The sequence below is a fragment of the Lepidochelys olivacea genome (assembly GCF_965140295.1).
Source record: "Lepidochelys olivacea isolate rLepOli2 genome assembly, chromosome: 1".
Lineage (NCBI taxonomy): Eukaryota > Metazoa > Chordata > Testudines > Cheloniidae > Lepidochelys > Lepidochelys olivacea.
In genome coordinates, this window is record NC_140411.1 from 74,983,506 (window position 1) to 75,009,480 (window position 25,975).

General features: G+C 41.5%; 1 protein-coding gene across 5 annotated transcripts in view; it reads right to left on the reverse strand.

Moving 5' to 3' along the window:
• The window catches only part of PCDH9 (protocadherin 9), a 915,728-nt gene that overhangs the window by 533,943 nt on the left and 355,810 nt on the right, over positions 1-25,975 (reverse strand). For 2 of the 5 annotated variants that reach the window (XM_084645267.1, XM_084645264.1), the window contains exon 3: positions 1,302-1,367. The exons of the other annotated variants lie outside the window; for them this stretch is intronic. In XM_084645267.1, coding sequence (XP_084501393.1) covers positions 1,302-1,367 — 66 coding nt within the window. The remainder of the gene's footprint in view (positions 1-1,301; positions 1,368-25,975) is intronic. 5 annotated transcript variants of the gene reach the window in all.

Consider the following 25,975-nt stretch of genomic DNA (forward strand, 5'->3'; position numbering starts at 1 on the left):
CTCATGTAACTCAAAGTTGCTGCAGGACAGTTCTTAGCTTCCAAATAGTAACTAACTCACAGTAAAAACAAATATTCAAACTGCAAGCTTGCAGTTTGAAGAGCTGAAGGAATTATAATCTTTGTAGATTTATAAATTGCATCAAAATTCAGATTTTATTTAGAATTTTAACCTTTGAAACCTTGTGAATTTATAAGAATCTAAATGGGCTTGGATCATTAATACAAATTCAACAATGTCCCCTTTTCACAAACTAATTAACAGATGCTGCCACCTTTGCTTGAGTCCTTTGAAACCAAAGGGCAGACTGTAGCTTTGCACAGGGAATGAACTATACTTCTGAGTTTAGGAACATGTTTACCCCTGACTCTAGGGGAAGTAGCAAAGTACCATTTACCTGCATTGACTCAGATGTGGTGGTCAGTGCTTTAGGGGGTAGAGTCTTCTCCTTCCTCTTGGGTTGCGGGGAGAAGGTAGCAGATGCAGAGCACTAACTGGGCCTAATTTCTGGGTATTCCACACAGGGCCGTAAGGAAAGTTTTACTCCCCTTATGCCTCAGCATGGGCAGTACTTACTTTGTGCAAGGGCTGAGCCTCGGCACCTCTAGGCTTGGCAATTTATAGCCCCATCACCTCTGGGCTTGCTGCTTCAGTTATGAATGTAAAAAAATTGCTTGAGCCCTGGTACCTCTTTCATGAAAAATTAAGCACTGAGCACAGGCATGTAGGTGACAGCCATTTGAGACTAGTGAGACTTGTGGTAGCACAAGGTACTATTTCGTGAGCCAGACTGACCCCCTTAATCTTACTGGTCAGAAGATCTCACAAGAGTGACTAAAATCCATGGGATTAATCATATGAGTAACTGCTTGGCAGTGTAAGAGTGGTAGTAATAGACCCATAATAATTTTGTTAAAAATAAAAGAAATAACACACCTTCCATCCTAAACTAAATCTTACCCACCTCACAAAAATCAAGTTTCTTGGCTACTTATAGGGTACAGATTACAGTGTGTCAAGTGTCAGAGTATTTGAAAGCATGATTTAGACTTGCAGCATGACCAATTTCTGCTTCTCCCGAAGTGCATGGTCCTAGTTTACCACTACATTATTTCAGTTTTACCCCAGGGTGATGCTACTGAAATGAACAGCGTTACAACACTGCAAAATCACAGTAATCCAGTTGCAATCAGCCCCATGGAAGTTATGACCAGTGACTTCAGTGGGAACACAGCCCACAATATTTAACTTTTAAAAATATATATTTTTTGTTTATTAATTTCATTGATCTGATATCTTACCACCCACGGTTTGTCAGGTACCCAAATCTCCCACAAGTACTTCGGCATATCTCCAAAATTCAGTGCCTAAAAAGCAAGTAATATTTAAATAAAAAGGTGTGTTACTTTTAGTACAGATTTTCAGATATCCCTCCACCCGTTGGCCCAGTGTTGGCTAATATATAAAGCAGAAATATGGGCAAATCTCTGGCAGGGGAAATGAAATAATTCTCTCTTGGGTGTTCAGGCTTCTGAAAGCTCATATCTTGGTTATCCAAGTACATGCTTGGTAACATTTGAAGTGCTACATCAAGGAACAATTTACTTTAAGGCTGATTTTACAACATTGTGCTATACTTTGCTGCAATCAGGCAACAGATTTTCAAAACAGCAGAGCAGGTTTAGTTTTCTGTTTAGTGAACTACCCACTGAAATTGCTGTCTCATAAGAAGAAAAAACTTATTTTTTAATTTAATGCACTATTAAGCTTTTTATTAAGATATTATTAAATCAACCCTCAGACTCTAAAAAGCAAAACCAGCAGATCTTTAAAACTGCAATTAAAGTTGTGTTTAATATGGGAGCATTAATGGATGTTCATGCTCTGTTACCAACTGCTGAATATAAATAGCACTATGTAGTTCAAATCCCCTTTTGGGTGTAGGACTTTGATACCTCAACAATAATCTTAATCCATGTGTGTGGAATGAAAACAATATCTGTGGAGAAGAAGTTTCCTGGGTTCCAAAAGTTTGCAGAATCTTCAGTGCTGTATATTGCTCTAGGAAATGGCTCTTTGGGTTATTTATTTTGACAACAGATCAGTAGTGCGAGAGTAATTTTAAGCAGTTATAAACAGGAAAAAATCATGTACTCTACTTGAGAAGCAAAGGGAGAGCAAGAAATGTATATTTTTATTTTCTCCTCTGTGTATTGTGTTGCTCAGATATTCAACTATTATTTTATTAGAAAAGAAGGGCTTCCTGGACGTCTAACATTAGGTTAAGAATAACACATGTGGAAGTTAGATCACTTCAAATCCACTCTCTACAGAGTCATGATTCTGAATTCCGTACAAACATCTTTGTACAATATATTCAAGGAGGACATTAGTATTCTGTTCAGAATTGTTTGCCCACTTCTTTATCATATGGTAAGCAAGAACATCAGAAAACTTTACATCAAAAAGTGTTGTCAATCCCAATGGAAAAAACACGTCTGTTCCAAACTACTCCCAGCAGATATCTCGATATCTTACGTGAGTCTTGTGTTCTTAGAGCGTTATATCACAGTTCTTAAAAGCTTTCTGAAAAACCCTGCCTTGAAAGCAGCAAGTCTTCTTAACTATTTATATCCACTTAAAGCAGTCTCCTCTGATACCTGACATGATGTTTCTGACTAATGTGGGGAGATCCTTTCTTTGCGAAGTAACACCTCATTTGAAAGAAAACTCACTTTAAACCAAAATAATTCTTATGCTCTTTGAATCAAAAGTATTTATGTACTCCATGGAGATTAATAAATATAATTTAACCAAAAAAAATAAGGCAACTGAAAATGTTTTAAAATACATTCCACATTCAGAAGATTTCTTCTCTTGCTGGTATTTTATGCCTGTTAGTCTTTCTACTTGTACAGGTATAAATCAAGTGCAACTCAGCTCAAGTCAATGGAATTACACAGGTTTAAAACCACAGAGAGGCGAATCAAGCCAAATGCTGCCTTCAGATAAATTTGTGCAATTCCCACTCACTTGGATAGGAGTTATATGAATATATTTGAAGGTAGAATTTGGCATATGTTATCAAATACATTATCTTAAACTATCAAAACTCCTCTAGAAAGCTTTCAGAATTATTGTTTCCTACAAGTGGTTTTGTAAAGAAGTATAATAAAAACAGTAATGTTAGTAAGAAAATAATGTATTCCCCTTCCAGGTAAAGACGCTGCAGTGACCATTAACATACAAATATTATATTATATATAATATTTATAAAATGAACAAATGTTAAATAATATGTGATTATTAAATCTAAAGGACTGTAACCTTACAATCTGCCTTGAGTAAAGGAAGACACATAGCTGCGCTGAGAATGTATTATGTCCCAAATGTACACTTCCTCCCTTAATCTCCCTTTGCTCTGTGGAGCAGCTTATTTCATTCTGTGTGCTACCTATTTGGCCCCAACAAGGCTGGGGATACACAATCCCATTTTGTCTAGACAGGGGAGTAAGAGGGACTTTACTTCTCTGCCCAGATAAATTAAAGCTAGCCCAAGAGGAAAGGAGCGTCTGAGAGAGGCTGACAGTAATGAAAAATAAAACACCTCTAAAAAAGAGTGGCTTTAAAAAAAAGTGTTAAAAATGGTAAAGGATTGTTAAAGATGGCTGTCATAGCCGCAGATGAGACCCATAACCTAGAGTTCAAGACAGGGAAGACTCAGTCACCTCCTGACCTACAGTGTAATGAGAATCCTTGCATGGTGGTAGTTGTCAAAGAGCACACACTTTTCAGGTTCTGCTGAGGTTCAAGGAGATCTTGAATATATCTAGTTACTTCCCCAGTAGGGGTTTAAAAGCCAGCAAAATTTAAGATACCATAAAACATGTAAGATTTGTACCTGTAGACCACAGTCCACTTTTCTAATCTTTTTTTCTTTCTGACTGTGCCTGGCTTTTATAAAATGACATTAGTAAAATCTTTCAGCTGAAATACAGTCGGGCAATCCATTTAATCTAACATTCTCCATCTACAAACAGAAGGGTTGGGAAAATATCCTGGCTGAATATCAATTTGGGGGGGAAGTGACATAAAATCAGCATCAAGGGTGATGTACTGCAATCCAACAGCAAGGGAGATAACAAGAAGCAGGTCTACCAACTGCTCTATTTCCCAATAAAATGAGCAGACAACCACAGACCTGCAAAATGTAATGAAAACTGTCTACAGTGTCAACACTTTATGCACAAAAGTAAGAGTAAGGGCAGATTAGTCTAAAACTCCCACAATAATCATGCTTTTGTCAGCTAAAAAAATCCAATACATAGTAAAATCCTGTCCATGCTCTATTTCTAATTATTCTACATCTTTCTTGTTTATTAAAGGAGCTTGATCTTGCAGTCCATAAACAGGCAAAGTTCCCAGTAAAATTAATGGAACTGTTGCTAGAGTATGAACAGCAGGATCAGGTCTTAAATCTCTCTTTTCCATGCATCCATCCAAAAATGTGTAAGAGTTTGAATTTTTTTAATATATTAAAAAAAAAGAAATCAGAATCCTGAATTAGGGAGATCTGAATCTAAAAGACAGATATGTTTCAGATTTTAATCCGAACACTGTCAAATCTTCCTTCCTCTGGTGAGGAGTTCCACAACTGAGGTCTCGGTGCTGAAAACTGTTGGCTACCTAGACCTGAAAGTCTTAACCTGGGTCTCTTCAGCCAAATCATACAGAGAGATGTGCATAATGCTTGTGGAGTTTAGCAGCCTCAATTCCACAAATTAAATGTCTATGTATGTCTTTACTTAGGCACAACTCCCACTGAAGCTAAAGGAACAAACATAGGAAATGCTGAACTTGTGTCTCTTGCTGTCATCAATGGGAGTTGCACATGCTCTACTTTTCTGCTGATGTAGAGGGAAATAGGTGAGACAGATGACACTGTCTGGCTAATGGATAGGATAGGGGAGTTAAGAGACTTGGAGCTTGTCTACACAGTGCCTTAATGCACAACAGATGAAGTGTAAATTCTAATGAGCACTAGAGTGTTGCGCACTAACCATCCGTGTAGACTCTGCTGGTATGTACTAGAAGTTCCCCAGTGCACATTATGTAGTCCTGTTTCAAACTGTGCTATGTTAACATACACGAGGGAACTTTTAGTGCACAACAGCAGGGAGTGACATGTTGGTGTGCATTAAAATTTACATCCCAGACTAAGGGACCATGCAGACAAGACTTTGGGTTTTATTCCCAGTTCTGCCAGAGTTTTCTATGTGATTTTAGGCAAGTCACAATTTTCCAACCTGGAAGCCTCAAATGAAAAACCAAAATCTATTTTAAGACATCTAAACAAGTGACCTGATTTTTGGAGGTTCCACTGAAGTCAACGCCACTACCTGTGTGAAAATAGGCTTGCAGAATCAGGCTCTTAATCTTCAGGAATCGGATGTCTGTTTACTACTTATCTACTGTCATCATGTACAATATCATCACTCTGAAGACAGATCCAGCTTCCCTAGCAGTAAATGCTGTTGGGTATGGCCCCACATATATTAAAGGGAATAAAATTATAATATAACAATTAGTAAAACCAAGAAGCATTTTATACAATAGTCTAAGAAGAGACATTAGGTCAGATTTATGGCCAGTCCCTTTCATGGGTATGTGTGCACAGAGACTCTTCCTCATTCACCCCTACACTCCAGTGCAGCTAAGCCACATTGCAGTCCTTCAAGTGTCCTTCAGATGGGTGTTAAAATGGATGCACTCACAGGGGTAGTTCTGGGGTGATGAGGCTCTGCACTGCTGCCTACACAGGACTAGTCCTTTATATGCAGATATAAAATCATCTTAATGGAAGGAGACCTTGTCAAAAACAGAGGGAAAAGTTAAATATCCCCCTTTATTTATGGCAAGGAAATAAAAGATCCAAGAAAGAAGGAAAAATAATAAAACAAGGAACCTGAATATAGTTGTGCCCTGACATTTTGATACACACAAAAATACCTCCATAATAAGCACTTAATTCAAGGAAAGAGCACCAGATAAGCCCTTGCCAATTTATTCTGCTCCTGTGTATGCCAATTGGCATGACCTATACTGTCTTCATCATTCGGTTGCTTGCAACTTGTCTTTATTGTTTGTTCAGGGAGGAATGGGCCCCACTGTGCAAGGGAAAAACAACCACCAAGTTTGGTCTATAGAAATTGCAGTATTTTATTGTACAAAAACTTTGGAAAGCCAAAAAAATTGTTTGACATTAAAAGAACCCAACTCCACAGAAAAATGTGAAATCAGTTGTGCCTTATCGTGAACACCACTGCTATCTTGGAACAAATCAGCTGCGGCAGATAGCCATTCATTCAAAGTTGCTTGTTTTCAAAGAGACAAAACACACCCACTCACTGTGTTAAAGACAATGTCAAAGGGCGTCAAACACATTTTTCACCAATAAACTTTCCTATGACCTATTGCCTGGCAAGAAATTGCCTGGGATGGTTTCACATTGGTGTTAATGGCAGTTATGGAAGGGAAACTCCCCCAATCAAAGTGGAGATCTGTTTTGCAGATCTGAGAGAAGCATCTGAACTACAGAAGAAGTATCATGATCCAAGTTCCACTTTCAGAGTGTGTTATGATTCCCCTGAGTGTGACTGTAGTCTGCCGTAACACTGTAAATCTTACTTTAAGTTACTTCTGTTACTCAGCATTCCATTCCTGACCTACACCCAACCTTCATTCCGGACACCATAAAGTATCATGTTAATTGCTTTAAAAACCTAAAAAGAAACTAAGACAAAACAAAATAGTAAACACAGACTCAGACTTTAAGACCAGAAGGGACCATCATGATTATCTAGTCTGACCTTCTGCATATTGCAGGCCACAGAACCTCGCCCACCCACTCCTTTAATAGACCCATGAACTGTGGCTGAGTTACTGAAGTCCTTAAATCATGAAACCACCATTTACATTAGTTTAAACTTGCAAGTGACCTATGCCCTATGCTGCAGAGGAAAGCAAAAAAACAAAACAAAACCAAAAAAACCCAGCCCAGGATCTCTGCTAATCTGACTCAGGGGAAAATTACTTCCCAACCCCAAATATGGCAACCACTTGTACCCTGAGCATTTTGGCAAGACCGAACATATAGTAACTCAGAGCCTCCCTATCTAGTGTCCCATCACCAGCCAATGGGGATATTTGCTAGTTGCAGTCACAGGTCAGCCATATGCCATTGTAGGCAGCCTCGTCAAACCATCCCCTCCATAAACTTACCAAGCTCAGTCTTGAAGCCTGTTTAGGGTTGCCAACCCTGCAGGATTGGCCTGGAGTCTCCAGAAATATGTCCAACCAAAATTGGCAGCCCTAAGCTAGGTTTTTTGCTCCCATGGCTCCCCTTGAAGGCTGTTCCAGACCTTCACTATTCTGATAGTTAGAAACCTTCACCTAATTTCAAGCCTAAACTTGTCAATAGCCAGTTTCTCTCTCAAGGTCTTCCACTGTTGCAACCCTTCTGTTCTTATTCCCCCTTTTTACATTTGTTTATTGTCTATGTAATGTCTAATTAAGACTAATCTTGGAATGAGGATTTATCTTTTTAGGTGTGGAAAGCTTCATCACAACTGTGGCACTGAATAAATAATACATGTGAAGGTTATTTTGAGGCTCTCTTTCTTATCTGGGGCACAAGAAACCTAAATACATTCAATTCTTAAGGACAGCACTTGGTAATTCTGAACTAAGGATTCTTTGTTTATTTTTAATTTACACTTCAAAGAATTAGGTTCAGGTTAAATATACCTACGTCTGTAGCCTGCATCGTGCAGGAGGTCAGACGAGACGATCATAATGGTCCCTTCTGACCTTAAAATCTATGATTCTATGACTGAGGAAGGGCTGCAAGATGTGGCCCTCTATGAACAAAAACAAACTGTATTCCAGCCAAGGAGATACTGTGAGGCACTATGTGAAATTACATCTATGTGAAATACATTAGTGTTTTCAATCTGCTTCAAAAGTGATGCATTCTAGATTCCAAAAGACACTATCACAAGTGGCATGCCTGTTGGTTGTCTCAGGCAAAAAGAGGTGAAGGATTCAAACTGCTCTCTAGCCCCTTGAGACTGACCCTCAAGATCAGGGTTGGCATACACTCTTGCATCAGTGTGAAGAAGTTTGCATTGCTGGGCACTGCACTGCACCTGGGATAAACAGAGGACTTTAGCCTCCAGTGTTGTCAAATCTATCACCTTTCACTAGTATAAGTTTCATTTAAAATTGAAAGCAGTGGAGGCTATATACGGATCTGCTATTTGAAGACATATCAGCAGTCAGGGAAAGCTACAGTAGTTCTGACACCATAAGACACTGACAAACCCAAATGCCCTAAAAGAAAAAAGGAGCATGCCTTTGAGACTGTACACTCCCCATAGCCCCTGCAAGTGTTTTACCCAGAGCAGTAGCAGCACATTCTTCAAGAGAAGCTTATCCCTTCAGAAGCAATAGCAATCTCTCTTGCTCTCGCATTCAGAGAAGCGATTTGCTATGCTGAAAAAGAGAAAGGTCATTTCTTTACACCTCAGAAGAGGGCTGCAATGTGATAGGAAGAATATCAGGTATGAAATGCTACATTTTGCTAGAACCCCAAAGGAAGCCAGGCTTCAGCTGTAAAACTGGCACTATGACTCAATGCTCTAATTTATCCCAGTTTAGTGCATTGACTCTACTTAGTACCATGAGCTAGAATCCCAGCTGAGAACAAAATTGGACAGTCAGACTTCCTGGATCTCATTTACAGAGGTGGCAGGGTCATTCCAAGTTACCAAAAGAGTGACAACCTTGGGCGGTGTGCACGGATGGTACAGAGAGAAAGACAGTCATAGTATGTGAATTTCCGTACTTTATCTGATAATGAAGGGTTATACTTCTGATCCAGGAATGAGGATATGCAGTCTACTGTGACAGGTTTTGTTTTCCCACCATAAACTAGCGGTGCCAAAGCAATCATACTGATGACCCTTGGGATACAGGGGAGATAAATCAAGTCTCAGAAAGAAACTCAGAAATTGTTCTGATTACAGTGCCTAAGGAACAATTGATTGAACCCTCCCTCAGCAACTTTTTCCCCATCACAAAATGGAAAAATATTTTGTCAAGATTTATCTAAAGGAGCTGCATTGTTACAGATGTTCCTCTTCATTTATTCATACATTCTATTTCTGGTAAATCTTATCTGATTCTCTCTTCTTTCTAAATGTCATGAGTTTTACCCTGGCACTTGCACTGATGTTAACATTTGAAGGGGGAAAAAAGACTGTACTTAAGTTTAATAGAATTCATATTTAATAATGTAGTCAATAAAGTCAGACCACTTAATCAGTATAGGCTGCTCTACTCTGGACACTAAAATGCCTTAAATGAAGTATGTTGATCCCATTATACATTATTCACCCATTATTTCTGACCCTAAAGACGAAAAATAAAAATTAACACCTTCCAGACTACACTTCATCAATAAATATGGCTGCTCTCTTAAATAAATGAAATGGCCTTCAGTTGACTAAACAGTGTTTTGCTCTATAAAACTGAAGTTTATCCTAAGGTGAAAATAGAGGACAAGAAATAAAAGCAAACTGTATTTGCATCATTTCAGGTTATTCTAAAGAAAGAGATGACAAGTACCAATCTGAATCAAAGGGTGTGAAAACCAGCTAGTTCTACCATCCTACACTAATCCTGACATTACCAGCATTTGATTTGTATCAGTGAGTATAACAATATAATGTAATTAGTAATGGTAATATGACTGCAAATAGTATAAACAGCATTGCTCCACTACCTTTAAATTAGTTTTGTAAGCATGTTAATAATATACCATCAAGCATCAATACAAATCCTTGACAGCCCCACGAAAAGAGATTGTGCATGTCTAAGCAATTTTCTCATACACAGGTTTTCTTTAGAAAACATGTTGTCAGTATTCCATTAGCTCAGGGGAGTGTATACACAAAAGAAGCTCTGCTAAAGAAGTTTGATTGCTAGCCAAGAAAGCATCTGTTCAATAGCCTGTGTTTACTGCTGACTGGGATGGGTTTATAGGTGTCACTATGTCCAGAGAATTTCTGCTTTAAAGAAATCCTGCTGTTCAGTGAACACATTTCTCATTCCCCTGATAGGTGCAAAAATTTCCCTTGGACAATATTTGCACACAACCTGCTCAATGTGTGTGTGTGTGTGTATTATACATTCATACACACACAAAACCTAGTAAGGGCCTGATCCAAAGCCCACTGAAGTCAACAGGAGTCTTCCGACAGTTTACCTTGGGACTTCAAGCAAGCCCTAAATGTGAAACACTCAAACAGAAAAACAAATGTATTCATATTGTTTTGCTATATTTCCTAATAATGAATTCAGAGTTCCCTAATTCTAGGAGTGCGGCATTATGGGCAGAGCTGAAAACACCACCTTTGCTTAAGTTTTGCTAAACATTATATATTAGAAGCATTCTGGATGCCTTAGCATGCAGTCTATGAAAATCATATACCTGCAGCTTTAGCATTCACATACATGCGTGAAAAATATTGTCCATTACACCCATATTTTTATTAAAGTAATCTTAGGGCCCAACCTTTAACTCATGTGAATAATCATTACATGAATAATCACAAATATCAAGGGACTATTCATTCACATAATTAAGGGTTTGCAGGACTGGTCCTGAAGTATTGTTACAACAAAGCATTGGACATTCATTGGCCAAAGCTCTTTTCCAATTTGTCTGTCAGTGAGCCAGATTTATTCCATTTCAATTATGTAAAAACTATGTGCTAAATCTGGCATACAGCGTGGGTATAAGTAGGTTACTTGCCTTACTACTGTGCAGTAGCTATGCTATTATAAATGAAGACATGTTTGTGTTTGTGGACCCAGATTAAACTGATTTTTAAAGAAATTATTTTCATTCCCCCCACCAGCCTGACTAAAGTGTAGGCAAAGTTAAGGGGGACTTTAGCCTTATCGTAGTGTGCGTTTATATATAAACAGCGCTCAAAAGTTAGGAAGTATGAATATTGAGGTAACCTCCGCCTCGCTCAAATGTTGGCAGATTTTTACAAGGATCAGTGGTGCCTACAGCCACACATGCACTAAGCACAGTGCATACCATTGGGAGGGGCACCATGCCAAGGCGTCAGCATTGGGACTTCCCAGTGGCAGCAGTGAGGAGGATCAGTGCTGGCTGCTCCACTGCCCACTCAGATTTGGCCCCACAGGGCTGCGTACCAGGTCGGAATGCCTCTTACTTAATTTTGGCCCTGACATACACCCGACACAATGCTGTGGCTGTAAGGCCAAGCCTCAGCAGCACTGATCCCCCTCCCTGCACACCAGGTTGCCATGACACCCAATTTTGGCTCTGCTACCCCATCATCATGACCGAGAGGCCATGTGGAACAATTTGAGTGGGGAGAGGGGCAGACAGCTTCTGCGCCAGGCCTCCCTCCAGGGACCTTCCCAGCCTTGCGCTGCTTCCAGCGGCCCGTGTCCTCTGTTCTACCTGCAAGATATTCTTATTGACAGTCTCAAGACTGACAGACAATCAAGTGCCCCTACAAGGGAGCCAGCCAGGAGAGGGGCAGCAGGAGTCCTGGGGCAGACCATGACACCAAGGTTGCAACCATGCCACACTTATGCCAGAGCATGGGAGCAATAGAACTTCTCAACAAAATGGCTGTACAAATTTTATTTTTAATATGGGCAAAACAGTCCCCCCCAACCCCATTCTTGGAAACAACTGAAACAATTTAAATGAAATTTTCCCCACAACATGTCAGCTTGAGGCAGGCACCCATAATAGAAAATTTCAGGGCAAATGGTGAAAGCTTGGTAACGTTATAAGTAACTGTAAATGTAGTTTTACACTGTCAGGCAACCTTCACTCTCTCTCTCTCTCTCTCACACACACACAGTATTTTCATTTGATTCATGATGTAGAGCTAAAGGAGTGCATATTTCCAGTACCAATATGACAGCACATACTTTCTTGAATGGCATTTTATTATGATCAGAACAGGAAGATCTTATTGTCAAGCAGTCTTCAAGTTTACATTATTTGTTCACTACTGGATTGGGAAGACAGAGGTAGGTCTCCTCTAGTGTATAATCAATGTCAGGAAACATCAATTTCAGAAAACTTTAGGAGGAGATAAGAATCCAAGAGTTTTGAAAAGCGTGAAGCTTTAAGGCTCAACAATTGCAGGTGAACTCACAAGTTTAAGCCCAATTTTCAGGTGAAAAGCTCTTAAAAGCTGAGCTCTCAAGATGTTTGAATGTCTGGACAGAGTTCTACTTTTATTTGTTTTCTGCAGTACATGTGAAAGATGAACTTTTAGGCTAAACTGCTGTCTAAGAGATAAGCTGTGATGATACAAGCACAAATTCCCAGAGCGTCTCTGTTTTGGCACCAGAGAGACTGAACAGAACAATCGTAAGAAACAATTCTGGTGCCCTAACCCTCCCGACAAGAACACTCTGAAGACATTCATTTAAAATATGAAATCCTATTCTTTGAACTTTTGTTCCCCCCTGTATTCTCCCAACTCTACTTGTGACTTACTGCCATCTTACTCAGGGAAAACCACAATGAAGTTAATGGGAGTTTTGGGAGAGCAATAAGTAAAAGACTGTCAGATAGGACAGTGTGTGGTCAAAGAAACAATATTTATGTAATAGCTTACATTTGTATATGATATTACAGGAATCTAAACAAGACCATTCCTAACCTTAATAATTCAGAATCTAAGAGACAAGTTATGGCTGGCTGGTTACTCCAGAGATGTGTATATTTAGGGTAGGTGCTCCCTCTGTCCCATCCCACTGCTCACTTTCTCAGTCAATGAGGTGGATGCAGTATGGGGACAACTGGTGGTTGTTGTTGGAAGTTAAAGGTTTGGCAAGAGCTATTTCTCACAGCACATAGTCCAATGCCTGTCGTCTTTATGTCTTACAAAACCATAATGCTTTAAGTAAGCATTCTTGGGCAGTAGGCTGCAACTATCTGCTTCTGTTGCTAGTACTTTCTCTGTTGATGCATAACAGAGAGATAAGAACAGTCATCTGGGGTCAGACCAATGGTCCATCCTGTCTTCTGACCATAGCAGATGCTTCAGAGGGAATGAACAGAGCAGGGCAGTTTCACATGATCCAATCCCTGTTGTCCAGTCCCAGCTTCCGGCTTTTGGAGGCTTAGAGACACTCAGAGAATGGTGTTGTGTCCCTGACCATCTTGGCTAATAGCCATTGATGAACCTGTTCTCCATGAGCTGATCTAATTCTTTATTGAATCCAGTTATAGTTTTGGCTTTCACAACATCCCCTGGCAATGAATTCCACAGGTTGACTGTGTGTTGTGTGAAGTACTTCCTTATGTTTGTTTTAAACTTGCTGCTTATTAATTTCATTGCGTGACCTCTGGTTTTAGTGTTATGTGAAGAGGAAAACTGCACTTCCGTAATCACTTTCTCTATACCATTCGTGATTTTTATATACTTCTATCATATTCCCCTTTAGTCATCTTTTATTAATCTCTCCTCGTATGGAAACTGTTCCATTCATTTTCTATTCATTTTCATTGCACTTCTCTGTACCTTTTCCAGTTCTAATAGACCAGAACTGCACATAATATTCAAGGTGTAGGCATACCACGGATTTATATAGTGGCATTATGATATGATTTGAAAGGTGGGAATTGAGAATAGGATGCAGATTAGAGATAACCTAGGCATGGCCCAAATTCTAAATGACTGCCTCCATTTTTAATGAGGGTAAGGAAGATCTTAGGGGTAGTGGCAGGTTGGCTAATGGAAATGAGGATGTCAAAGTAGAAACTACAACATCTGAGGTGGAAGTCAAACTCAAATAGTTTAATGGGACCAAATCTGGGCACCTGGATCATCTCCATCCAAGAATATTAAAGGAAATGGCACATGAAATTGCAAGCCTAATAGCAAGGATTTTTAATGAATCTGTAAACTCAGGGGTCAGACCCAGGAATGGAGAATTGCTAATACAGTGCCTATTTTTCAGGCAGGGAAAAAAAGTGATCCAGGAAAATAGAGGCTTATTAGTTTGACTTCAGTTGTATGCAAGGTCTTAGAACAAATTTTGAAAGAGAGAGTGAAGGATACAGAGGTGAACAAAAATTGGGATACAACAAAACACAGTTTAACAAAAGGTTCCAGACCAGCCTCATGCCTTTAAGATAATTAATATTTTAGACAAAGGAAATACAGTGGGCACAGGCACTGACTTTCTCATTTCTTCAGTGGTGCCCGACCTCTGCTCCACCCCAGACCCCACCCCACCCCTTCACCCAAGTGTCCACCCCTGCCACGCCTCTTCCTGTTCCTCCCCTTCTCTCAAGCGTGCCCTGCCCTCACTCTGCCCCTCCCTCCAGCACCTCCTGCCCACTGCTGAACAGCTGATTCCTATTGGACAACCTTAAAAACAGGAATAATAGAAATGAAATGAAATTTAATAATGAAAAGTGCAAGGTCCTGCACTGAGGGACTAACAACAAAAAATTTTGCTAGAAGCTGGGGACAGATCAGTTTTAAGCGACAGAGGAGGAGAAAGACCTGGGTGTATTGATCAGCCACAGGATTACTATAAGCCACTCGTGTGATGCAGCTGTGAAAAAAGCTAATGCAATCCTAGGATACATCAGGCAAGATATTTCCAGAAATGATAGGGAAGTGTTATTATACAAGGCACTGGTGAAATCTCATCTGGAATGCTGTAGTTAGTTCTTGTCACCCATGTTTAAGAAAGCTGAATTCACCCTGGAACAGGTGCAGAGAAGGGCTAGTAGAATGATCAGAGGAATGGACTACCTACATTTAAGAGGAGTAAAGGGTAGATTCTCTGTAACTTGAAGTGTTTAAATCCTAAATTTGAGGACTTCAGTAACTGAACCAGAGGTTATGGTCTATTACAGGAGTGGATGGGCGATATTCTGTGGCCTGCAACATGGGTTTCTACAGGTATGTTAGCAACAAGGAGGTCAGGGAAAATGTGGGACCCTTACTGAATGGGGGAGGCAAACTAGTGACAGATGTTGAAAAAGCTGAAGTACTCAATGCTTTTTTTGTCTCTATCTTCACAGACAAGTTCAGTTCCCAGACTGCTTCTCTTGGCAGCACAGTATGGGGAGGAGGTGAGCAGCCCTCAGTGGTGAAAGAACAGATTAAGGACTATTTAGAAAAAGCTGGCCATGCACAAGTCCATGGGGCCGGATGCGGTGCACTGAAAAGAGTATAAAAATATTGCTCGGGCATGTAGGAATGTTATCAGGAGGGCCAAATCGCATCTGGAGCTGCAGCTAGCCAGAGATGTCAAGAGTAAAAAGAAGGGTTTCTTCAGGTATGTTGGCAACAAGAAGAAAGCCAAGGAATGTGTGGGCCCCTTACTGAATGAGGGAGGCAACCTAGTGACAGAGGATGTGGAAAAAGCTAATGTACTCAATGCTTTTTTTGCCTCTGTTTTCACGAACAAGGTCAGCTCCCAGACTGCTGCGCTGGGCATCACAAAATGGGGAAGAGATGGCCAGCCCTCTGTGGAGATAGAGGTGGTTAGGGACTATTTAGAAAAGCTGGACGTGCACAAGTCCATGGGGCCGGACGAGTTGCATCCGAGAGTGCTGAAGGAATTGGCGGCTGTGATTGCAGAGCCATTGGCCATTATCTTTGAAAACTCGTGGCGAACCGGGGAAGTCCCGGATGACTGGAAAAAGGCTAATGTAGTGCCAATCTTTAAAAAAGGGAAGAAGGAGGATCCTGGGAACTACAGGCCAGTCAGCCTCACTTCAGTCCCTGGAAAAATCATGGAGCAGGTCCTCAAAGAAATAATCCTGAAGCACTTGCATGAGAGGAAAGTGATCAGGAACAGCCAGCATGGATTCACCAAGGGAAGGTCATGCCTGACTAATCTAATCGCCTTTTATGATGAGATTACTGGTTCTGTGGATGAAGGGAAAGCAGTGGATGTATTGTTTCTTGACTTTAGCAAAGCTTTTGACACGGTCTCCCACAGTATTCTTGTCAGCAAGTTAAGGAAGTATGGGCTGGATGAATGCACTACAAGGTGGGTAGAAAGCTGGCTAGATTGTCGGGCTCAACGGGTAGTGATCAATGGCTCCATATCTAGTTGGCAGCCAGTATCAAGTGGAGTACCCCAAGGGTCGGTCCTGGGGCCGGTTTTGTTCAATATCTTCATAAATGATCTGGAGGATGGTGTGGATTGCACTCTCAGCAAATTTGCGGATGATACTAAACTGGGAGGAGTGGTAGATACGCTGGAGGGGAGGGACAGGATACAGAAAGACCTAGACAAATTGGAGGATTGGGCCAAAAGAAATCTGATGAGGTTCAATAAGGATAAGTGCAGGGTCCTGCACTTAGGACGGAAGAACCCAATGCACAGCTACAGACTAGGGACCGAATGGCTAGGCAGCAGTTCTGTGGAAAAGGACCTAGGGGTGACAGTGGACGAGAAGCTGGATATGAGTCAGCAGTGTGCCCTTGTTGCCAAGAAGGCCAATGGCATTTTGGGATGTATAAGTAGGGGCATAGCGAGCAGATCGAGGGACGTGATCATTCCCCTCTATTCAACATTGGTGAGGCCTCATCTGGAGTACTGTGTCCAGTTTTGGGCCCCGCACTTCAAGAAGGATGTGGATAAATTGGAGAGAGTCCAGCGAAGGGCAACAAAAATGATTAGGGGACTGAAACACATGAGTTATGAGGAGAGGCTGAGGGAGCTGGGATTGTTTAGCCTGCAGAAGAGAAGAATGAGGGGGGATTTGATAGCTGCTTTCAACTACCTGAAAGGGGGTTCCAAAGAGGATGGCTCTAGACTGTTCTCAATGGTAGCAGATGACAGAACGTGGAGTAATGGTCTCAAGTTGCAGTGGGGGAGGTTTAGATTGGATATTAGGAAAAACTTTTTCACTAAGAGGGTGGTGAAACACTGGAATGCGTTACCTAAGGAGGTGGTAGAATCTCCTTCCTTAGAGGTTTTTAAGGTCAGGCTTGACAAAGCCCTGGCTGGGATGATTTAACTGGGAATTGGTCCTGCTTTGAGCAGGGGGTTGGACTAGATGACCTTCTGGGGTCCCTTCCAACCCTGATATTCTATGATTCTATGAAAGTGCTGAGGGAGTTGGCTGATGTGACAGCAGAGCCATTGGCCACTATCTTTGAAAACTCGTGGTGATTGGGGGAGGTCCTGTACGATTGGAAAAAGGCAAATCTAGTACCCATTTTTAAAAAAAGAAAAGGAGAATCTGGGGAACTGCAGACTTGTCAGCCTCACCTCAGTTCCTGGAAAAGTCATGGAGCAGATACTCAAGGAATCCATTTTGAAGCACTTGGAGGAGAGGAAGGTGATCAGGGACAGTCAACATGAATTCACCAAGGGCAAGTCATGCCTGACCAACTGATTGCCTTCTATGGAGGAGATAACTGGCTCTGTGGATATGGGGAAAGTGGTGGACGTGATATACCTTGACTTTAGCAAAGCTTTTGATACGGTTTCCCACAGTATTCTTGCCAGCCAGTAGTGAGATCATAGGGCTCAGCAGATAGTGATCAACGGCTCTATGTCGAGTTGGCAGACTGTATCAAGCAGAGTGCCCCGGGGTAGGTCCTGGGGCTGGTTTTGTTCAACATCTTCATTAATTATCTGGATGATAGGATGGATTGCACCCTCAGAAAGTTTGCGGATGACACTAAGCTTGGGGGAGAGATAGATTGCTGGAGGGTAGGGATAGGGTCCAGAGTGACCTAAACAATTTGGAGGATTAGGCCAAAAGAAATCTGATGAGGTTCAACAAGGACAAGTGCAGAGTCCTTCACTTAGGATGGAAGAATACCACTGCTACAGGCTGCGGATTGACTGGCTAAGCGGCAGTTCTGCCGAAAAGGACCTGGGGATTACAGTGGACGATATGAGTCAACAGTGTGCCCTTTTTGCCAAGAAGGCTAATGGCATATTAGGCTGCCCTAGTAGGAGCTTTGCCAGCAGATCAAAAGTAGTAATTATTCCCCTCTATTCGGCACTGACGAGTCCACATCTGGAGTATTGTGTCCAGTTTCCCCCCACCCCCCCAGTACAAAAACGATGAGGACGAATTGGAGAGTCTAGTGGAGGGCAATGAAAATGATTAGGGGGCTGGGGCACATGATTTATGAGGAGAGACTGAGGGAACTGTACTTATTTAGTCTGTAGAAGAGAAGAGTGACAGTGGATTTGATAGCAGCCTTCAGCTACCTGAAGGAGAGTTCCAAAGAGGATGGAGCTCGGCTGTTCTCAGTGGTGGCAGATGACAGAACAAGGAGGAAAGGTCTCAAATTGCAGTGGGGGAGGGTCTAGGTTGGATATTAGGAAAAACTATTTCACTAGAAGGGTGGTGAAGCACTGGAATGGGTTACCTAGGGAGGTGGTGGAATCTCCATCCTTAGAGGTTTTTAAGGCCTGGCTTGACAAAGCCCTGGCTGGGATGATTTAGTTGGTGTTGACCCTGCTTTGAGCAGGGGGTTGGACTAGATGACCTCCTGAGGTCTCTTCCAACCCTAATCTTCTATGATTCTATGCAGGAGGTCAGACTAGATAATCATGATGGTCCTGTCTGGCCTTAAAAAGTCTATGATTTGCCTTAACACAAAGGCTAAAATAGTGAAATGGTATTTCAGTCTTTAAATAGTTTAAATACATCAACTTGAAACAAATCATTTTTGTTGGTAAAGTAATACTCAAGTTAGAGGAGAAAAATAAATCAATATTGAGAGTTTTGGTTTTCAAACACATTTCTTTGAATGCCAGCGTTACCAGACACCTGCACGACATCTTTCATTTCAATGACAACAAAAATATTGTACTAAAAATTACTCTCATTTACATATTCCCCCTTCGCATGAGACAATCATACAAAGATTCATCAGGAGTTGGGCTGGGATGCTACTGTTAAGGCTATTGCAATAACAAACTTCGAACATATTAGTTAAACGAGTTTCAAATTATATTGACTTTAGTCTCACATCACAAAAGCCAATATAATTGGAGAGCTGATAAAAGGCTTTTAACATGTAGTGCTGTGTTAACTCTGAAACTCAGTATGATTTTAGCATTTTCATAGTTCATTTCAATATCATATGAAAACATTAGCACACTGATGAAATTAGAAATCATTTTATCATATCCATTACTTTTTTCAGAGATTTTACAATCGCAAAAACTACAGAACTGACATCGGTGTAAAGCCTGCAAATTTTGGTTTTATTGATTTCCCCCCTCATATTCTATCCGCAAAGTGAAAAAAACAAAAAAACCCATCATGCTTCCATTATAAACACAAACAGAAATCCCTGCCCTTGCATTTAAGATGCACAAGCAACTAAAACAATAGCAGGCGTTAGTAGTCACGAAGTCTTTTACTGTTTTATTGGATAACAATAAAAAATTAGCCAAAGCTATTTTATTTTAAAAAGCAGCACTTTTGCTGCCAAAGAATCATGTGCAAAGAAACCTCTTTTAAAAATTGTATTTTAGATATGCATTTTTCTGTTTTAGCACAATTTGGTAATTTTGCAGGCACAAACAATATTACATTTGTCGTTTTGCTTTGATTCCCCCCCACCTCTACCCCCAAAACAGCATCATCAGTGTGCATCATCTAGTGGTGTCATAACGTTTAGACAAGACCTAACACTCTATAATCGTTTAGAAACTGCTACAAGCCTTGAACAGAAATGCAAAGAAAACTAAATAGCTCACAAATAATATAAAAAGTTTAAGTAAAATGAAACAGAGTAAAACTGTTGATGAAATCACCTCTCCCGAGTTCCTTTTCTTAAAAAAAGCTATATTGTTTTGTTTACATTCTTCTGTGAGGCAAATCAAAATGCATACATTTTGAATCAACACCCTGCTTCCACTGAGGTCAATGGCAAAACTCACACTGGCTTCAAAGAGAAAAAGATCGAGACATGCACAATTTTCTGTGATAAGTGATAGTTATGGATCGCAGGTTTTTACTTACTGAGATTTATCAGTCACCACTGAAATGAAAACAGGTACTAACTCCACTGAATAGAGTCTGTTTTTGGCAGCCTGTACCGTCAAGAGGAAAGACTATTCTCAATGAATGGTAAAGTGGTGATATGAATGGGTGAAAACAAATACACAGCCTTTTCAATATCTGTGGCAGCTAGAAAATGTGATAAATGTAAAGTTTTCAGGTCACATCTCTGGCTTCTTTGAGCTACCCTGAGGGTACCATGCATGGAAAGCTGGTTTAAGCAGCCAGCTGCTGAGAATCTCAGGTTACATAGCCCATTTTACACTCCCTCCCCACCCCCAATCTGTTGGCATATAGGCCATTCTGGAGGACCAAGGAGGTTAACCAGAGCATGCTATCCTCCAACAATCCCCCGAATGTGCAAAGGGCTATTGTGGCTATTACCAGCTGATATAATTCAGAACCATCCTGAAGCTGCTGTAAGTGGCATCAGGGAAGAAATCAGCACCAGTTACCCCCAAAGGATGAAGGAAGTGCAAAAGTGGGTTAAAGCCAGTTTACACCCTCCTTTTACCAAGTGCTAGCACTTCTGAGGATCTGGCTAAGAGATTAAAGCACACATTTAGACCATGAACAGTGCTGTGAAAAGAAGAGTCAAAACAGCAACAAAGCAGCACTGTAAGAGTCTTAAGGGTGAAATGTCCACTGTTGAGAAAAAACACTGAACTTTTTGTTATGGTTGTTAATATTAAATTTTTACATTGACCAACTAGTGGTAGCATTATATCTGTCTGACATAATTGTAACCACTATATACAGAATGATTTCTATAATTCAGCCTGCTGCTGCTGCATATCATTTAAAAATAAAGTTTGGATTCAACAAAACAGTTTCATAATACATATGGTTTGATATAAATGCTAGAAAGAGAATGTGCAAAAGTGGGAATATTTTGTAATATTTTTAGGAGTCCTGTTTGTGCCTCAGTTTCCCCTATGTGTTACATCAGGGATCGGCAACCTTTGGCACGCAGCCCATCAGGAAAATCCGCTGGTGGGCCGGGATGGTTCGTTTACCTGCAGCTTCCGCAGGTTTGGCTGATTGCAGCTCCCACTGGCTGCGGTTCATGGTTCCAGTCCAATGTGGGCTGCGGGAAGTGGCGCAGACCAAGGGATGTGCTGGCCACCGCTTCCCACAGCCCCCATTGGCCTGGAATGGTGGACCACAGCCAGTGGGAATTGCGATCAGCCAAACCTACGGATGTTGCAGGTAAACGAACTGCCCCAGCCCACCAGCGGATTTCCATGAAGGTCCACGTGCCAAAAGGTTGCTGATGCCTGTGCCATATGCTTACCCAGTGAATGGAAGGGGACTCTTTGCTCTCTCGGGAGGCTGAGACACATAGGTGTGGGTGTCACCTAGCTGTGTGGGCCTTGGTTCAGTGATAAGGAGACTATCTGAGAAAACAATGGCAAATCCAGTCGCCAGGACATTGACACCTAGCAACCAAATTCCCAGAGGGACATGGACTTCCGACCTCTCCTTAGAGAAGCTCAAGCTGAACAATATCCCAGCTCCTTATCAAAGGATAGGAGAGGTATGATGCGGGGGATAAAAGTTGGCTGTTAGAAGAAGGGGGCTCTCACCCGGATTGAGACAAATTAAATCAGACAGAGAGACAGACAGAGTTTGAACCAAGGGGCTCTGCATTAACCAGAATGGACTATGTCCTAACCTTCAGTTGACTAATAACTCCTATTCTGACAACGCTGTGTGAGCGTCACTGCAAATGCTGGGTGAGGTACATTAATCCCTGAAGAGAGTACAAGTGTCCATCAGCAGTCTGTCTCAGTTGGACTCACTGAATGGAGCTCACAGTGTGAAGCAGGAGTGCTGATGGCTCAGTCTAAGGAGGCGGTGAAGTCGCGTGGGGTGTACGCTTGAGAGGGTCTGGCACACTGAAGGGGTTCCTCCTACAGACTGTTCCAAAACTGTTCCCTAGCATCAATCCTGTGGCTGTGACAGAGAACACAACACGACTAGCTTGCATGTAACAAACCGGTGGCTGCACACAGAGACACACCATGCATTGTCTTCAGGGATAGATTTTTTTAAACTTCAGCATTAAAAGCACAAGCATGTACCACATGAGACAAATGAGGAACAGATGTTTATCCTCTTTGCTATCCACCCACCTCAGAGAGGCATGACTACATATGCTTAGTCAATATATTGCATTTGCCCCACAGTGGACACGACTTATGTGAAAAAAAGGAGTACTTGTGGCACCTTAGAAACTAACAAATTTATTTGAGCATAAGCTTTCGTGAGCTACAGCTCACTTCATCAGCTTATGTGAAGTATTTGAGGTCTACAAGAGTTTAAGGCCCTGATCTGGCAATTTGCCATATTCTCATGGAGCCTCAGTGAATTCAGTGAGGCTCCAGGCAGATGCAGTGGTGACCCAATATGTACTGAATTGCAGGATCAGGACCTCAAAACATATTTTGGTTGTCATTTTGTAACCACAGATCATTACTGAGGACAGAATCTCAACCCTCTGCACCAAAAGCACATGCCCCTCACATTAGAGTTAAAGGAGTAATGAGATGAACTGTTAGTAAGTTGCATTCTCTTATTTATCCTCTGTGGAGGCAAACAGGCTCACACACCTGCACTTGTGTTACAATTGCAAAATGCTCACAGTGCGAATTTGCTTGGTTTCAGGTTTTGTTACGTCAAACCTTATAACAAAGGTGTCACTGTTTTAACAATTCTCCTTTGCATTTTTTTTAAACCTATTGGTTTAAACTAACCTAGCCCAGCTACTTACTCTTCTGGATTATTTCTTTCACAAACTAATAAACGTTACATGATCATCTCCTTTGCAAAGGAGCATGCATAGGAACAGAGGCTGTATACAGCTGAACTGAGGCAAAGATAGCATTTTCCTTATGTCATAGGATAAGCAAAATGCTTCAAAAGAATTTGCCTCCACCATAACATCTCCTGTTTTCTGTCCTCAGCCTTAAACCTGCACAGCATCCATCCATGATTGCACTTCATCCTATCAGACCATGATCTGGCTATGGTGAGTTGCACATTTGTGACTTATGTACTTAATTATTCTGATCATTATATGCAGGAACAATCCTAAAAAAACCTCCTATTGGTACAAAATGAAGCAACCCATCTATTTTGCAGCATAGATCACTGCAAGCACAACACCCACATGCTCTGCTCTCTGCACAGGAGCTCTTTAATACACAGTTCAGCTGAAGGTTTCTGTCTCTATATTCATCACATTAACTACTTGAGAAATCCTCTCTACCACTATGATGTTCTGGAACATCTAGGTTCAACTGAAGTCAACAAGAGTTAAGAATGACCCTAGACCTCATTACTTTCACAACTAAATGCAAAAACTTGACTTAGCCTTCCTTTGACAAGTTCCTTCATATATACACAGAGAGACACTCACTCCCACAAACCTTAGAAACTAATCCAACTGTTTGTTTTTAAACAGGCTGGAAGGTATTTTATTGCCATTTCTATTTGTAAATGGTTGGAAAGTGCTCAGACATTACAGTACTTGGAGCCACAGAGGTGCATGGTGAGATACTGGGGCAAAGGTAGATTGGGTCTCATTTTCTGTCAGTCATTTTTCTCTACTCAGTTTCATCTATTCTATTATCTATAAATATAATTCCAATAACTGTGAATCTCCTTAATGTCATGTCACCAAGCAGCTTCTGAGTATACTCCTAGGAAAAAGTACACAAATAAATCCTAAAATAACAAAGTAGTAGCTGCATCTGAAAAACAAAACAAAAAAAAATGACTGCAGGTTTTTTTGTTTTTTAAAGACCAAACACTACCTGGGTCTTTCCCCACTCAACTAAAACAAACAAAACCAGCCTCACCCATACAAGAGTGATACACAGCTCTCAAACTAAATTGCCTGGGAAGGTAGGTTGTAGGAGTAAGACGACAACACAGCATCATCATCCTGTGAAGTGAAACTTCGTATCTAAAAGCCATACAGGTGAGCGAGTGCCTCACAGGGTTTCAGAAATACATAAACTTGGTATTCTGAAATCACTTTTTCACCTCTGGTTAAGGCAGAATCTTTGTCACTCTAGCTCTCATTTTGTTTCTAAATCCAGTCTCATGCACAGCCGAAGACAAAGGTCTTGTCGCAGTGTGGCTCTAAGGTCCCCAAATTCTTGTGGAGATTTCATTTGCAGGATTAAAGCTTTTAAAGCCCATCACTTGATGAGCAGTAGACGCCTGATCTTACAGCCATTGCTGAATAAAGTGGCAAATTTTTGTGTTTTGATCTCATCTTGCTGAAGCAGATCCAGTAATCTCTGCCATATATAATAACATGCCTCAAAGGAGATTTTATTCTCTTAGGCTGTTCTAGGGGGGACTGATGCCATTTTTAGATGTTACTAAGCCCTAAGATATTCGGTCTTTTGAGTCAGTGAATTTATACTAAGGGAGTGCTTTGTAGCTGAGGGTTCAGGAGGGTTTTGTGTTAATTTACATTTCGGCCCCATTGGTTGGTAATTCAAAAACGTTTGTAGACACTCCGTATTGAGCTTTTATGTTGCAGTAAAAACAAACAGATTTCTCCAATCCTAACCACCTTTCTAGAACACTGACGGGGCAGACTGGCCCTGCATGGGTACCGCAGGTGTTAACCCTTGCTTCCTGGCAGAGGAAGCCCCGCTGGGCATGCTCAACTGGAGAATAAGTATAAAAGCCTGCAAAGGTGCTCAGTCTGGGCGGACCACCGGAAGAGTAGGATGCACACGGCCGGCTCCTGAGGAGTGACAGCCAACGCTCCTGGGTCCAGGAGCCGGCCAAGCCGAGACACACCCGGCGTCCCAGATGGAGGTCTCGGCAGGAGAGGACAGACCAGAGGACATCCCCACACTGGAGTGGAGAAGATGGCATTGAGGGCAGGAAGTGACCCAGGGGCATTTTAGAGACAAGCAGCGTTAAAGCTGCACTGATGCTCGGCATGTTGCGGGAGGATCCCTGCCGAGCTAAGCGCAAGGGGAAACCCTGCCAATAGGAGAGCCCTGGGTCGGGACCCGGAAGAGCGTGTGGGCCTGGGTCCCCCTATCTCTCAGGCCATTGGGGTACACTTCTGCACCTGAGGGTGAGTTACATGGACTCTGGCTATTGGGCCACAGTGCCCGGAGACTTGGGGGCGCAATACATGGACTCTGGCCATTGGTCGGGGTGGCGAGACCTAAGGGGAGAGCATGGGAAAACCGGCCATAAGGCCACATTGGAATGCCCTTACAGGACGGGCGTGGTAACGTAAGAGTGGTGAGGCCCCAACACCCCATCTGCCCCTGCCACAAAGGAGCGCTGCAGTGCTGGATCCATCACAAACACCACCAACTGGAGTGGCAACAAGACGTAGTATTGCTTTTAAATAAAATGCTGGGGATTTTCAAACTGAATAAGAATGTTGATAGTGCAGGGAACTACTGTAAGGAACAAATGTAAAGCCCATGACTTGCAAACAAATGAAAAGTCACAATCCACCTAAAACTCTAGTTACAAACAGTATTAGCAGATAAAAATATAGTTCCCAGAACAATTTGCCATTGGTATCCTGTACCAGTTGTCTCTACTCCAGTGTGAAAAAATGGAAGTGTTCCCCAGCTGTTCAGAGGATACAAATGCATTTGGGCTTTGATTAATTGCACACAAAAACCACAAATGTAAAGCCTCCACAGAGGGAAGTGGGTGGTTTGGACATTTTTTGCCTCCTATTACAATAGTGTATCAGTTTCCACTCTGGGACTATGCCAGAAATACTGAAACACATTATAAATGCCAAAGTATCTGCCAGAAGGAGAACACTCCCTTTTT